The sequence below is a fragment of the Pangasianodon hypophthalmus genome, chromosome 8, assembly GCF_027358585.1.
Source record: "Pangasianodon hypophthalmus isolate fPanHyp1 chromosome 8, fPanHyp1.pri, whole genome shotgun sequence".
Classification (NCBI taxonomy): domain Eukaryota; kingdom Metazoa; phylum Chordata; class Actinopteri; order Siluriformes; family Pangasiidae; genus Pangasianodon; species Pangasianodon hypophthalmus.
This window is the reverse complement of record NC_069717.1, coordinates 11539647-11555746: the sequence shown is the minus strand read 5'-3', so window position 1 is coordinate 11555746 and position 16100 is coordinate 11539647. Positions and strand designations below refer to the sequence as shown.

Here is a 16100-nt window from a genome sequence, read left to right as displayed (position 1 = left end):
GGCCCTACATAGGTTCCTGCACAGGGGCCCAGGATTTACTAATCAGTCCCTGCTTATAGTTTTCATAGAAAATCAACAACAATCACAATTCATGCTGATAGTAATCTACCCTATTTAGGCTATGTTAGGTTTACACTGAAATGTAATGTAGCCTATATACATTTTTACATTTCTGAAGTACAGTTGAATAAGATTCAGACATGACACACAGTTGGCACTTGGTTTTATTGAATTCTTCTTATTTATACACTGCCTCTACCACACGCCATTTAAAACTTCGACTTCATGTAAATTTTTTTTTTTGAAAAGCTCATAATGGGAGCTTTTATATTTCTGTAGCAATAAAAAGGAAAAGAGAATGTAATCTGTATCACTACCCTCTCTCATGACTTCTATTCATGTGGTTAAATACATGCATCACAGAAGGATAATTTCACATGACTGTTGCAGCGTTAGGCACTTTTCACATCTAGTAGAGTTGGCACATCTGTATAAGTTAATTAATAAAATTACACCAAAATATATTACAAATGATACATTTTCCCTTTAAAATATATATAAAAAAACATATGAAGATGCTAAATTCTTTTACCATAAATCCATAAAATCCAGTCGTAACTGTAACATTCTGTAGCATTCAGGGCTAGTATTTAATGAAACCTGACTGCATTAATGCATACATTCAAAAACATTATAAAGTCAGTAAAATCCCCAACTCAGATCTGAACTCTGATGAGCTGGTAGAGGTAACAGTGCACAACATTAAGCCTTGTAGTTTCCTCCAGCAGCACTAGGGGGCATTGCGGTATTCGAGCCAGCTTGGACATCCACAAAGCCCATCCTCTGCCTCCTTTTCCTCTGCTCTGTCATCTGCACAAAAACACACCAGCGCTAACAGCAAACACTGATTGAAGTATTTGACAGAGCATGATCCACTCACTTAGTTATTTTGCAGCAATGATTGCAATTGCAATAGCACCAATTAAGCTACAAGGGTAAATAAGGGCAAATAAATAAGGGCTCAAAAGTGAACTCTTCTGTAATCACTGATATCAATATAGACAACAGCCATTATAATAGGGAAAAAATACAAAAGCAGAAAATACACTGTTAAATATAAAAGAGTGTTGCTAAGAATGGAATGGAAAGTCATTACTCTTCATTAAATAAAAGCATGCTGAGAAATAACCTAATTTCACTTCTATTAAAAAAAAAGGTTCTTCTCTCGATGTACATGTTAAAAGTACATCCTGTAAAAAGTCCTTCATTAGCTGTGCAAAGTGCTTCATGCTCTATACATTACGACTGTATGCACTACAACATTAGTAAGCAAGCCCTATGAAAAAGCATTTGTTTCCTCCCAATATTTATGTCTCTGATTCCCACTCATCTCATGACAGCTGCCAGTCTGCGAGAGTGAAGGCTATCACATGTTTCCTCCATGACCCATGAAGCTAGCCACCATGTCTTTTCAAACTGCTGCATGTGCAACTTTACAGAGCAGCTAAACACACTTAGAGGAGAGCTTTTAATGCCCTCTTCTATATGCATGGTGAATATTTGTAGTGTTGCGCCACTCGTGAGAGAGAGAACTCACCTGTTCTTTCAGCTCCGTTAACTGGCCAGTGAGGTGTGTAACCACTTTCATGGTGGCCGAGAGTCTGTCCTGTAGGATCCTCATCTCGTTCTGCTCTCCTTCCCCTTCGGACACGACCAGAGACATGGCCTGCATGCGTGGGAACCAATCCAGGTTCTTGTTCTACAGATAAAGACAAGACACTTATTACTTAGTCTTGTATTCAAAAATAACTAATGTCGTTTCTTTCACATGTTTAATAAACCTTTTTAGCTTATTGAATTTTACTAAATATCATGGTATCATAGCTAAATTTGATCATCTAGTATTCAAGCAACAGTGAATAATTCACCTTTATCATATGGGCCACATAGCTCTCTGGGCCAGTGTAGTCAGTTTTGTTCTTCTCTCGCACCAGTACAATGAAGTAAAGGTAGTTCCAGATGTTGTGCTCTAATTTAATGTGCTCCTCAAAAGACACTGTCTTATTGTCAAACTTGTCCCTCTCAAGACCTTTTGGCAGAAAAATGAAACAACAACAGTCAAAAAGTCCTAAAGCCAAAGCAATTGGATGCAGCTGTTTTTCAGAGGACTTCCAGTGAAGAAGTTTTATCAATAGTCTTACATTACAGACTTTTCACAGGATACATGGTTCTGTACTTCCCAGTCATAACAGACAGTACATGTAGGAAATACTGGTCTCTCGTTATTAAGCTCTTACCGCAGATGAAGCAGGTGGTCTTCAGGATCTCCTCTTTCTTCTGCTTCTCACTACGCAGGTCAGCGAAGGTGTCGATAATCACACCAAAGATCAAGTTCAGTACAATGATGATGACAATAAAGTAGAAGAGAAGATCGTATATCACACGTGCAGGAAACAGCGGCTCCTGTACAGTAAAGGTAAGAAAACTTTAGCTGCTTTTTGCACACGCTAATGCCAAATTAATTCTTCTGTGTAATATATTCCTTCTTGTGATACATTTATGTATGCAAGGCCATGCATTTGTCTTCTCACATTTTTTGAGGGTTTGCGCAAGACATCTCCTACACCTCCCCCATTTCGTAGGCCGTGATTCAGCACAGTGACTATACACATCAATAATGTGTCGCACGCTCGCTCTATGTTATCTTGTTCTGCAAGATAATTTTAAGTCAGAGAGTTGAGTTCACTGGAACCTTTGGGTCAGAATCTTCAAGCTTACATTACTACAAATGTTTGACTGAGTGCAGTAAGTAAAAGACTAACCCTCTGATGTTGTGATAAGTCCAGTCTCTTCATTGCAGTCCAATCCGTCTGCACTGCAGCTCCCCTCAGAATCTAAATTAAGCACAATTCATCAGTAATCTAGTCAGAGACGGTCACAGGATTTTAAAACCACTCTTCATTAATTGTTTATAAATTCCTTGACTACTATCCCAATTTGGGCTAATGCTTTCCCCCTAAAATTTGTTCAAAGCCTATTCTATGTCTCCTCTGTTGCACAATAACTACCATTCTGAGAGGGTGAAAGACAACACATGCTTCCTGCAATACACATAAAGCCAGATGCCACATCTTTTTTGCTGCTTATACAATGCCATATTTTTTTTTTAAATGAAGTGGTAGTCCAGGGCCACTCTACTTTCCACACAAAGAGCCAGTTATGCTCTCTGAGATTCTCAGCCACAGATACACTGTAAAAGTTGCAAAAGTATTCAATGCCCCTGGAATTTATCAGATTTGTCTGAATAACAAATGACATTTTTATTGCAAACTCATGTTCTTTTACAATGAAATTTCAACATCAAAATCAATTATTGGTCAGCAGGTATTTCAAATAAAATCATGAGCAATCATCCTCAGAACCTGGACTTCTTGTCAAAATTGAAGCTGAATTATGGCTGGAGCAAAATACAGGGTGATATTACAAGAGAACCTACTTAAGTCTGCTTGGAAAAAACTTCAGCTTTCAGCAGGACAATGGTCCCAAACACAAGGCCAAAGCGACACAGGAGTGGTTAAAAACAAAGTGGCCAAGACAAGTCAAAACCTGAATCCTAGAATCAGTGGCACTGTTTGAAAATTGCAGTCAACAAACAACATCCAACCAACCTGAACAAACTGGGGCAAATCTGCCAGGAAGAATGGGCAAAAATTACTCCTAAACAGGGTGCAAAGCTGGTCCGAACATAAACTTAAACCTGTTATATCGGCAAAAGGTGGTTCTACCAAGTATTAGTTTGAAGGAGTTGAATACTTACGCAAGCAGCGTTTTTCAGGGTTTTTTTTTAAAGATCCACTGACAAATAAGGATCAATTACATATCCCCCTGAGAGATTTTTTTGTGCAACTTTTACTAGCTCTATAAGCTTATTTCAAAACCAAACATACCCGCACCAGTGGAAGGTAAATGATCCACCTCCATGATGAAGTCATCCCTGAGGCAAAGAAAGCCGACGATGGAGAAGAGGTAGACCAGGATGATGGCCAACACTGCAGTCAGGAGAATGGAGCGTCCATTACGCGTCACACTCTTGATGACATTGAAAAGGGTTTCCTCACGGTAGATCAGGTCAAATAACTGGAAAGGTTTAAAGTGTGTAAAGTGCATAATGTAGTCTTTCAAACCATTTTACTGTAAGTATGCAAGGTCAGCACGGAAGCCAGAACATTTGACACATCAACCGTTGTCAGAAATTAAATGAGATATTTACCATTAGGCTGTAGAAGAGCTCATGGACAAAAAGCCCTAGTGTGCAGGTGAACACATAGCCCAGATGGTACAGGAACTCTACATCCATCACCATGGCTTTGTATCCCATGATAAATGTACCATTGTTACCCACAAAGCTCACAACGTACACAATCTTATTGATGAGCTGTGTAAGAGCAACAGGAGTGGAGACAGAGAGAACAAAGTGCAAGGTTAACAGAAATCAATCACAATATAGACCCATATGCCATATTAATGCCCTTGGTTTCGGAATGGGAGGTTCAACAAGCACATACAGGGTGTGATGGTTATGTGGCCAGATACTTTTGGCTATATAGTGCATCAACATATGAAAACAACCCATTAAAAGCATGGTTATATTTATTCTTCTTAGCTGTCATTTAATCCTCATAGTCTGTTCAGGCCAAGGCACTAAAATAGAATGATACTTAAAACATTTGTTCATCATAAAACTACATGCTTGACTCAATTTCACAGAGATTATGATCTTGTGATACATTAGTGTTTAAAAAAACAGCACATCTTTGATTATACTGATTTATATTGATAAATTAATGAAAATGTATTATATTGCTATAGTAACTATAATGGATATTTAATTATTTTTTTACTACATTACATTCAGAAGAGATTACCCAAGCTATTGGAATGTAGTGAAGACAACATTCTTCAAGCTAATTATTTAACCGTTCTTTGATATCTTGCTGTCTGTGAAAGCCCTTCCGATTTTCTCAAAATCCATTTGGTTGAACACCTTGCTGATGTTTCTGACTTACATTGATAGTTCCGAGCAAGAAGAGAGTAGGGCCAATGCCAAAGTGGTAGATGAAGCGCAGGATGACAGCCACTGTGGCAAGCTGCAGACCATAGCGCTGAGTCAACAGACCCAAAACGGATAGGCCAGAAAAGGCCCAGAACAGCATGTACAACAGTGAAGAATCAATGGAACCTGAAAGGAGTCAGAGCCAAGCATTAGGAAACTGATCCTGATATTGCAATTTAAGTAGGTACACCTACCTTGCACCTACATTGTATTGACATTTTTTCAGGTAATCCTACATGCAGCTGCACTCTGTAGGTATACAATTACTGATTATTGCAGATTATTTGATTAGTGGATTATTAGCAGTGATATTAAGGTGTCTATAAATCCCAGCAACCACACACACTACCATGGCAGTGTCATTGCCATGCTGAGAATGATCCAAATAATATGTGGTCAGCGCTGGTTCAATTGTGGCCCCTTTTCACTTGACACAGTGAGCTACAGATAGGTCACAGTCTCTAAGTGTCTAAGTGGCTGTTAAGGTTCATCCACTCAGCTCAACTGTAAGTTAACTGTAAAAGCAACTGCAAAATGAGTAAATGTAAATTTACAAAGTGCACATGTCTGGTAGATGTGTACCTGATAAATTACCCAGCAAGTAGATACTAGGTAGGTGCACCTAATAAACTGGCAATGTATATAAACATATAATATGCAGTAGAGATTGTGATGATGTACTTTGGCCAGAGTCAAATGGGAAGAAGAAGGCGATGATGAGGTTGATGAAGACAGCCAGGTTGAATGAGATGGTGCCCCATAGTGTCATTCGCCTAGAGAACCAGTACAGCACTGGCATACCTTGGAAAGACAGAGACTAGTGAGTACTCACTTTATACCAATTCTACACTGAAAATAAGAACTCCAATAGAACATCTTTGCTAACAGCATAATTTAGTGAAAATTATACCAAAGCACTGCTATGAAGCAGCTGCATCAATCTCTATGTTATTCTGTTGTGTGAATTTGCTATATTGCCGCTGCATTTTTAATCTGTATGTCTGCTAACCAAGCTGCAATCTTACACAAAACCACCTTGAGCCAGTTATTTGATCTCAGACCTATTATGTGAAATCAAATAAAATCAGTATGATTAAACTGAATGTGTGGCAGCCTGGGAAAAAAACTTGATCAAAAATGTTCACTCTGTGAGGATATCACACTTAGCTAGCTAGGTTTTAAACATCTTTAAGCAGACTGACTGATTTTACCACAGAATTTGTTCAACTCATTCTTTACCCAACATGAACTCCAGGCAAGATTAAAAAGAAAATAAAACATTTCCAAGTCACTTTGCCAAATTATATTTATGGTTTCTTGGTTAAGTTGTTGAAGAATATTATAGGCAGAAAAACCTCAATATTGGTCAACACCCAATTATTCTTCTTTTTGGCTTTTTGCCAAAATTCAGCCTCAGCAGCATCTAATAGGTTTTCCCAGACTTTAGTGTAGGACATTATTGTAAGTGTTTCAGACCTGCTCAAATGAAACAAGACAGAACTCAGAACATACTGCGTAGCTTCTTCTGCCACTCCATCTCATTATGCAGGAAGGAGGACTGCTCAAAAAAGTTGGTGACCTTGCTGCCCTGCTCATCAAGCTCTGTGGTGTTGAAGACGCGGAACTTGGACTCTTCTGTCAGGTACTCGCAGATGGGGTGGACAGGATACACAATTTGCTCCATGCTACGGTCCTCACGAACTATCTGATGTAATGCAATAGTCATACTCAATTAACCCAACTGTAAGTGGGTTACAGTGTAAGTAAGTAGAAAATGCTTTATGTAGTTCAGAGAACTTTGCAGAAGTGTGTAGCGTTAAGGGAAAGAGGAATGATATTGTTTCAAAACGCTAACCTCAATCTGAGCAGTGTGTTTGGCGTAGTGCTCCAGTGGATCCTCCTGCTTAACCTCTGCTGGAGCTGAGGATTTCAGCATTTGGGAGAATCCCCTGTTGTTCAGACTGAGCTACAGAAAAAGCAAGAATGTTGTCATGAACACCATTTGAGTGAGAAAAGTCTTTTACATAATGATTAAAAGCTAAAAAGCTGGAAGTCATTTGAAACCTTTACCATAGAAGAGATGCCCTCTTCAAGCTCTTCTTTTGACTTTTTTGGTGGTTTCAACAGGTTAAGGAGAGTCTTATTGTGCCGTGCCAACTATACAGAATGACAATATCAAGGTTTAACAGTCTGAAGAGCATTCAAGAAACTGAGTTAAGGTACATAATTGGTCAATAGTTTACCTGTAGTGCCAGGATGTAGATGTTGTGGCCAACCTCCCTGGGTGACACCTCTGTATCCTCACAGTCACAGTCAGTCTCCTGAAGATAAGCCTTCTTTATCACTTCAACCTGTTGGCCAGTGAAGACATATGATGAGTTTACTGTATATTTTAAGTCGCAGATCTTTGACTCTTTGGCGAGCAGCCAGGTAGTGGACTGACCAGTTCACGGGGTCGAAGGTTAATCAGAATCCTCTCTGCATTCTCACTGTCATGGCGGCTCTCCATTAGAGCAAGCAAAAGCTTGGAGGCGTTGTCCTGCCAAGAAGCACATTATAATAAAGATACTAACCACATAAGGTCCCTCTTATGCATTAAAAACGAAGAGACCCTGTATCATCTTTGTCTTAAGAGAAGTTCTTACATATACCAAAATGTATAACATGAGAAACCAGATTGTTGGAAATGATTAGCAAAACTGATCATTTTTGTCTTATTCTTGCTGCAGTGGCATTGCAGCGAGTTAATACCTTAAGCTGCAGCACCAACTCCATCCGGTAGCGACACAGAGGGCTAATGTCATTCAAAATCAAGGCAGTGATGATGTCAATTCCATTGCACTCATGAGTTACGATGCAAGTCTACAAATAGATAAAACAGAGAAAAATATCAGCACAGACTGGACAGTTGTGTTCATTCATACAAAAAATTAACCTGCTATAGCACCTGGCATAACATGTGGCTATGTAGTCAGTCATGTATTTATATAGTCAGGCATTCTGTGGTTAATTATCTGACCTGGTTTTCCTGGCATGGTCCCTGGCAATACTCTGTGAGCGTCTCCAGAGTCTGTGTGATCAGCTCCACATTGTTCTCATTGATGTAGAGGCCCAGCAGACCCAGGCCCCCTGTAGTGCTCCCACACATGATGTCCAAGAACTGAAGTGTCTCACAGACCAGGTTATAATTTGTCTTGTTGTTCTGACAGCGAAGGAAATTCTGAGGCAATATTAGTTGGATTAGTACGGAGTTATATTCTGCCAAAAGTGTTTAACAAAATTATAAAACCTGTGGGCAAAATGTTAAGTAACGATCTACTGTACAAACAGATGAAGCAGTGGCTGACCTGTAGGTCTTGGTTGTGGTTTTCACAGAGCAGCTGAAGAAAGCGTAGAATAGGCTTCATGATCATGACTGAGGGGCCCATCTCAGTGTCCACCTCCTGCTGCTCAGCCTGGTTAGCAGGAGCCAGGGCAATGGGATTTTGGCCATATTGAGCCACTTCCCCTGATGGATAGATTGCATGGGACCCTATAACAGGAGACAGAGTGTTAATCAAAGCCTTACATTTTCAATCTCCTACTTTATAGCACATTTCTCCAGTGGTAATAAACAGATAGACATCCATGGCCTTTTATTTTCATCTTGACTATTTGTTTAAAGGCGTATCGTCTAATTTTCAGGAATCTTTTGCGTAGTTTCTGTGTTTCTATGTAACACACTGCAGGTCATTATAACTCTGACAAAATATATATAGTATACTGTATACTGATTACAGCCATGGGTCAATTTGAATGCAAATTCATCTCTCATGCAATGTAATGTAATGCAATGGTGTTCATGGTTTTGAACACCATGTAAAATAAGGAGGATCCTCTTTATTACTGTACTAAACAAAACACACTAATTCAGTCTTCACAGTATACGCCCTTTAACAGCATAGTAGGTGAATCTGTAATTAAGACCTCTTTTTCACCTGGTTCCAGATCTTTTTCATCTTTGGCTTTATGGGTCATTTCACCCACACTGACAGAAGTGGTGGCTTTGACTTCCAACTGTGCAGTTTTCATACGATCATTAAAGACTTTAAAGAATTTCTCAGACTTGTTGTCACCCATCATCAGTTTGTAGAAGGAGTTCTAGAGTAAAAAAAAAAGTTTTAAGCTTAAAAAGGGTTTAGATATTATTAGTGTCACTGAAACGGAAAGAAAAAAAAAAAAAAAAACTAGAATAACATGGCCAGTGTCTATATGTATATGAACACCTGTATTTCAGTGTTGCCTCCCTCTAACAGACAGATGGCTAGCTGGATGCTCTCTAGGAAGACTTTCTCATTTTTGGTGCTTGTAATGATGTCTGTAAACAGTTTTGTGCCACCTTCTCTATCCAGACGACACTGTATTGCAGCCACAGCAGCCCAGTCTCGCTCTGCCTCTCCACCTAGTGTAAGCACACACACATTCACACACTGCTCACTCAAACCAGACATTCAAAATTATAAAGAGTTTCAAGCCTATCCAGACTCCCACAAAACCTTCCACATGTCACTTAAATACTCTACACCAACGTAACCATGCTTGCCCCATTCCACTCTCCTAATCCTCATTTTCTCCTTGATAGTGAGGTTTTCTAGACCCCTTAACTTTCTTTTCAATGGGTTGCACCAAATTTGAAATGTTTTTCAGATTAATTTTTCTATCACATATCACTTCAAAATATAAACATGACAGAACGAAAGATTAATGCAAAGACTGCACTGATACTAGTACACCAACACCAGCAAGAGATTGTCCAGTCATCTAACATAACTGTTTATTGTTTTTTTTTTTTTTTGTGGTGTGTCTTCAAATCCCCTTAAAGGACATTCCAGAGCTAGTACAGTTACTGTCTATTTTCGGACTTTTCTGATTGGCTAGTGGCACACAGCCATCATAGCAGCACTTCAGATTACAGGAGTCAATAAAACAGGGTCTTAGTGTATATCCCTTAGTAGCTATAAATCAAGCATGGATCCAGTTCAAGATATTACTTCTTTCCCTACTATAGTATGCATTACTAATAGCTATAATATTTTAACTGCAACAAACCTGCAGCTCCAAGTTCAGCAAGATCAGCTTTCATGCTCTTTTTTTTAAAGAGATAATTTTGCAACAACACCTTTCTCAAGGCAATCCCCTTCAAAAACAAACACATTAATGCACACTCATTAGTGAATAAACAGTGGAAAAGAAAGTGCAACAGACACAAGATTGTAGCACAAAACATATACTATTATCTTAAAAGTTGAAAGTAACACTGTGTACCAATCAATGGCAGGACAAATAAGCTTACACTAACATAGTCTTAGAGTAAATGGTTCACCAAACAAGTGCACTTCTTGCCTTTAATAAAACACTAATTTAGAATACGATTAGAAACTGAGAAGAGATAAAGTCCTTAGATGCAAACATTTAGGTATTTAATGAAATGCTTGTTAGTTAATTGTCAGTAGTCTGTAATTACATGTAATAAAAAAACAGCTATGTTCAAAAGCTTTTGGGAATGTATATCATGCCTAAACATCCAACCTTCTCATCAAAGTCCATGTTGCGGATTAGCATCTCCTGTAGAGTCTTGAGCACCTTGATGCAGAGGCTCTCATCAGAGTTCATCAGGGATTTGGTGTGCTGAATTAGTCTGGAGGACAGAAACAGTAAGTAAATACATTCATGCAGAAATACAGCAAAGAACATATTGCTGCAAAATTTACTGCAGCATTGTTTTTAAAAGGCACTATACCCACCAGCGCTGTAACATGGACAAACATGTTAAAACATGACTTTTATTAATTTAGAGGTCTGTCAATTTTTCATGTCATTCATCAAGGAGTTGATGACGAGATGTCTCACTTGGAAATGAAGCCTCCAGATTCACAGCGGTTGCGAGCATCAGTGCCCTCTAGAAAGAGCAGCTCAGGCTGGTGCAGGACGTCCACTAATACAGACAACTCTGCATTAACCAGTGGCATTAACCGATCCTCCAGTGTGTTAATGACTTCCTACGAGAGTACAAAGTCAGCCACCACCATTTTCTTAAAATATCCTACTCTAACCAGAATTGTATTTGATTGCTTTCATACAGCTATACACAAACCTGTAGCTTCTCAATGATGTTTTTATAGTCCCATGGGTTGTTGGGGCCGGTGGGTCGTGTGGATCGCGTGCTACTCTTGTAGTTGAGGTTGGCACGGGCCAGAGCATTCATTGAACTGTTGTTCAACATCATGTTAACAAGGGCTTCTAAATCCACCGGCAGACAAATCGATCGGGTCTTAGCTATAGAGAGAGTAATGACAATTTTTTTTTTTAATTACAAATCCCATATTTTGTATTATTTCATAAACAAAACATCATGTTTTATCCACTGTTCAGACTGATAAAGATGAAAAGATTTAACCTAAGATAATTTATCCCAAGAGTGGGCATTTAACTGCGGCTAAGGCTTTTTGTGTCAATAGTGACAGAACAAATAGCTCTGCTATACCAGTCACGGCCAGAGTTCGAATGCAGCTGTCCACCAGTGCCTTTTGCTGGGCCTGAAGCCAGGGACAGTCCATCAGACGCATGGTGGATTGCAGCAACTTTGTCACCATATCATGATGAGACTAGAAAATACACAGAAAATACAAAGGAGTTAACTCAGAATAATGACGATAAACGAGAATTTGTCCCTCATTCCTTAAGAATATGGGCCAATATTTCTTGCTGAAGTGGCAAGAATGAAAACCTAATTATTAATCATTATTATACAAAAGCACTGTTGAATTCTCAATTCTGATTGTTCTGAAGCTATATTAATTTTCTATAACTACAAGGCAAAACACAGGTTTAGATTAATGTGCTCATTCTAATATGTTACAGTTTCTAACAATGTACACAGGGACTTGTTTGGCAGACACACCACATATAGAGATTAAAAACTGTGTGTAATTAAGGGTTAATATAACAAGTAATAATAACAAGTTTTCTGTAAGAAGACACTGTATTCAGAGGGCTTTGCACTTTCTTTGAAACAGGAAAATCAGCATTTTTGGAATTTATCAACTTCAAGAGAGTTAAAAAAAGAGACAACTGTTTATAGCTGCTGGCAGATTGGCAGATTCCACAACATTAACGTATAAACTATAAACTGATGAAAAGTATATGTCACTCATTAATAAATAAACAATTGTTACTATTGGCAAATTACTGTGGTATAAGAGGAAGAAAACATTTCAGGATGTGCTCTTACGGGAAAATAATCAACTTTGGGGTAATAGCATCATACCACCCTCTGTGCATGACTCATTGTATTCCTTTCTATTGCTATTAGCTGTTGCTTTAGACATGTGCATTTAAACAGTGAATTATGTTAAAAGTCTAAATCATAAGGTTAAAACAGCACTGGCTGTTGTAGTGGCTCACCTGCAGAGAGGTGCTGTTTTCAGAGAAAGGTGAGCTGAAGAAGGCATTTATAGTATCCAGCACAACCAGAATGACATACTTCTCCAGCACTGGGTCTTGCTGGCGCTTTTCACGGTTAATACACATCTAAAAGACAACAGTTGTTATCTGAGGTCTAAATTAAATCCTTCAATAGCAGTTCAAATGTGCCTCCATTGAATATAATGAAATAATAAATTGATCAAAACTGTTCATGACAACAGCTAAAGTGGGTTATTTGAGGATTGACTGTAGACTGTGTCTTACCCTAGCCATGTCTATGAGAAAATTGTCAAACAGGTTCCATATGTGGTTGCTGGTATAGATCTCCTTCATTTCCACTTCTGTATCCACATAGCAGTGGTTCACAAAATTTACATAGGCGATTTTCACCTGACACACAAGACAGCAATAGAAACAGTGAGCACTTGCAGGGTCTATCCTCAAGCAATAGGGGTATCCAAACTTTTTTCAAAGGAGGCCAGATAAGACCTCATCAAAATGCCAGAAGGGCTGTCATCTATCTATCTATCTATCTATCTATCTATCTATCTATCTGTCTGTCTGTCTGTCCCCTCCAAAAGCATTGGAACGGCAAGTACAATTCTACTGTTTTTCCTATGCACTGCATACATTTGGATTTGAGATCAAAAGATGAATATGAGATGATAGATCAGAATGTCAGCTTTCATTTCCTGCTATTTACATCTAGATGTGTTAACATTAACTGTTGCAGTTTTTCTTTTCCAGGCTTGTGCTGCAGCTTCTTTCCGCTGTTGTTTCTTTTGGGGGGTTTCTCCCTTCAGTCTCCTCTTCGGGAGGTGAAATGCATGCTCAACTGGGTTAAAGTCTGGTGATTGAATTGGCCAGTTTAAAACCTTCTACTTTTTCCCCCGATGAAGTCCTTTGTTGTGTTGGCAGTGCTTTCTGGGTCATTGTCTTGCTGCATGGTGAAGTTAGATTGGATGCGTTTCTCTGTAAACTGGAAGACAGATTGTTTCTGTAGACTTCTGTAGACTGAATTAATTTGGCTACTACCATCAGGAGTTACATCATCAATAAAGATTAGTAAGTCCATTCCAGAAGTAGCCATGCAAGCCCAAACCATGACACTGCCTCTACCATGCTTGACTGATGAGCTTCTATGTTTTGGTTCATGATTAAATCCATTCGTTCTCCACACTTTGGCCTTTCCATCACTTTAGCAGAGATTAATCTTGGCTCCATCTGTGGCTCATCTCTATAGTTCTTTGCAAATTCCAATCTGGCCTTCCGATTCTTACTGCTGATGAGTGGTTTGCATCTTGTGGTATGGCCTCTGCTCTTCTTCAAATGGTGGATTGTGATATCTTCACCCCTTCCCTGTGAAGACTGCTGGTGATTTCACTAACTGTTGTTTTTCATTTTTTCTTCACAGATCTCATGATGATTCTTTCATGAACTGTTGTTTTACTTGGTCGACCTGTTCCATGTCTGGTTGTTAGAACACAGCAGCAGTTTCTTTCAGGAAGTCTGGTGAGCAGAAAAGCATCTCAGCATGCACAAAACATCTAACCTTGAGGTAGATGGGCTACAAAAAGAGTGATTATATGAGTTATTATATCTTTCCTGGCAGCTTGAACCAATCTGGCCATTTTCCTCTGACTTCTCTTATCAAAATGGCGTTTTCACCCACAGAACTGTCGCTCACTCAGTGTTTTTTTGTTTTTCGCACCATTCTGTGTAAACTCTAGAGACTGTTGTGTGTGAAAATCCCAGGAGATCAGCAGTTTCATTCTGTAAATTAATTTGCAGGTGTAGTCAGAAAAAAAAGCCTCTTGCATTTTAGTTTACTGTATTAACACAGTCTGCTGCCACCATCAGGTGAAAGGAAAAATTGCAACGTGTTGGCCAGCAGGTCACCTATCATACATTCTAAGAGAGAAGCCACAGGCCAGGTAACTGCGGGCCTCATGTTTTTCACAGAAAGCCTCATTTAATCAAACATTTGTAGTATATTTGTAGCTTGAAATAGTATCATTGTTATACCCTAAAGACAAAGTAATATTATTAGTTATATCCTAATGAAACCAAGCTACCTCTGTGATGCAGTCCTCATGTGTGACGACTCTAACAATGTCCTCCAGGGGCAGCAGTGAGGTGCATTTGATCTCAGTGTAGACATTTTTGCCCTCAGCGCATGCAGCCAGCAGCTCCACAAGGGAAATATGGTAGCGGAGTGGGCTGTTCTCCTGCACCCCCTCTCTAGACTCAATCATGAGCTCCAGCATTTTGGCAAAAGACTCATTGTCATTGTAGAAGACCACTACATCATCACCTGAATTTGATAACTGAAATATAGAAAAGGAGATCAAATCAGAGATTAACATCATTAAGTGTGTTTAATTATAATCCACCTCCCAATAATATCTAACCAATGGCATCCTGTGATCAGAAACTAGAAAAGGATTAAAAGAAATTGTGCATGGAAAAATGAGCTATAGTTTCTAACTATAAACAGGTGGACTAACAAGGAAGATATGTCTAATAAAATAGACAGTAACAATACACAGACCTTATCAACACTACTGTACCAACAATGTACCATTTACAGCATTTAGCTAATGCTCTTGGAGCAAATTACTTAAGTTAGAAGTTAGAAGTGATGATTGTATGGTGGTCTCTTTCCATTAATGAAGGAGGCAGATGAGGGCTGGCAAATTGTGCATAACAACAAATGGGCTACATTCAGTAATTTTATACCTACAAGGTGCACTATATGGTAGATGTACCTCATAAGATGTCTAATAAGTGTAATTACAAGGGAGGTGTACCTAATATACTGGTGTACCTCATAAATAAGCAGCTGACAATACACAACATACAGAAGCCTCAACACTTCGGGGAAAAAAGGGTCTATTTTACATGTCTCCTAATTGTTTATAACATGATATCGTACATTCGTCATTAACCCATACCTCTGTCATGATCATATCTTGGCATTTCTTCACATACTTTCCCTCAGCCTTGATGATGGTGTGCAGGAAGTTGAGGTACTGCACATGGCGCCCATGAGTGGCCAGGCAGTTCATGAAGTGCTGGAGGACATTCTCACTGATCTCTGAACAAAGCTGGTAGTTATTATTGAAGATATGTTGCACTGTCTCCGCTTCCAGAACCTGACGGGGAAAAAAACAGAGAATTTTAGCATCATTTGTTCTCTATAAGTAATTTTTTTATATATTGCTATGTACTAAATTAGTTGATACTACATACAGTACATATAGCATGCATACAGTGTGACGCTAAAAATAAAATTCTTCAAATAGACCCCATGATTGAGCTTACTCCAGGGGTAAGAAAGAGGTTAAGGTGTTCGTGGAGGAGAGCTTGGTTTTCTTGGTTTCCAATGCAGAACTTTTGCAGGAAGAGGTGGGTGAACTTAATGATCTCTTGCATTTTCTTGTCACTCTGTCAATAGAGAACACCAGAGTCACAAAAGGCATATAAGAAAGGTATAGAATTCTCCATCATACGTAACAGATGT

At 38.9% G+C, this 16100-nt stretch overlaps 1 protein-coding gene across 1 annotated transcript in view; it reads right to left on the bottom strand.

The window, feature by feature from the left end:
* Positions 1-206: 206 nt before the first annotated feature.
* The window catches only part of itpr3 (inositol 1,4,5-trisphosphate receptor, type 3), a 37262-nt gene continuing 21368 nt past the window's right edge, over positions 207-16100 (bottom strand). The window contains exons 29-58 of the mRNA XM_053236053.1: positions 15902-16024; positions 15532-15732; positions 14653-14904; positions 12842-12967; positions 12557-12682; positions 11637-11757; positions 11247-11428; positions 11003-11151; positions 10682-10790; positions 10202-10289; positions 9379-9554; positions 9091-9253; positions 8461-8645; positions 8133-8333; positions 7865-7975; positions 7557-7652; positions 7357-7464; positions 7184-7270; positions 6969-7079; positions 6626-6818; positions 5795-5914; positions 5067-5239; positions 4271-4435; positions 3948-4137; positions 2823-2894; positions 2592-2710; positions 2298-2463; positions 1929-2089; positions 1598-1759; positions 207-870 (exon numbers count right to left, since the gene is read on the bottom strand). Of these exons, the coding sequence (XP_053092028.1) occupies positions 763-870; positions 1598-1759; positions 1929-2089; positions 2298-2463; positions 2592-2710; positions 2823-2894; positions 3948-4137; positions 4271-4435; positions 5067-5239; positions 5795-5914; positions 6626-6818; positions 6969-7079; positions 7184-7270; positions 7357-7464; positions 7557-7652; positions 7865-7975; positions 8133-8333; positions 8461-8645; positions 9091-9253; positions 9379-9554; positions 10202-10289; positions 10682-10790; positions 11003-11151; positions 11247-11428; positions 11637-11757; positions 12557-12682; positions 12842-12967; positions 14653-14904; positions 15532-15732; positions 15902-16024 (4344 nt within the window). The 3' untranslated portion in view covers positions 207-762. The remainder of the gene's footprint in view (positions 871-1597; positions 1760-1928; positions 2090-2297; positions 2464-2591; positions 2711-2822; positions 2895-3947; positions 4138-4270; positions 4436-5066; positions 5240-5794; positions 5915-6625; positions 6819-6968; positions 7080-7183; positions 7271-7356; positions 7465-7556; positions 7653-7864; positions 7976-8132; positions 8334-8460; positions 8646-9090; positions 9254-9378; positions 9555-10201; positions 10290-10681; positions 10791-11002; positions 11152-11246; positions 11429-11636; positions 11758-12556; positions 12683-12841; positions 12968-14652; positions 14905-15531; positions 15733-15901; positions 16025-16100) is intronic.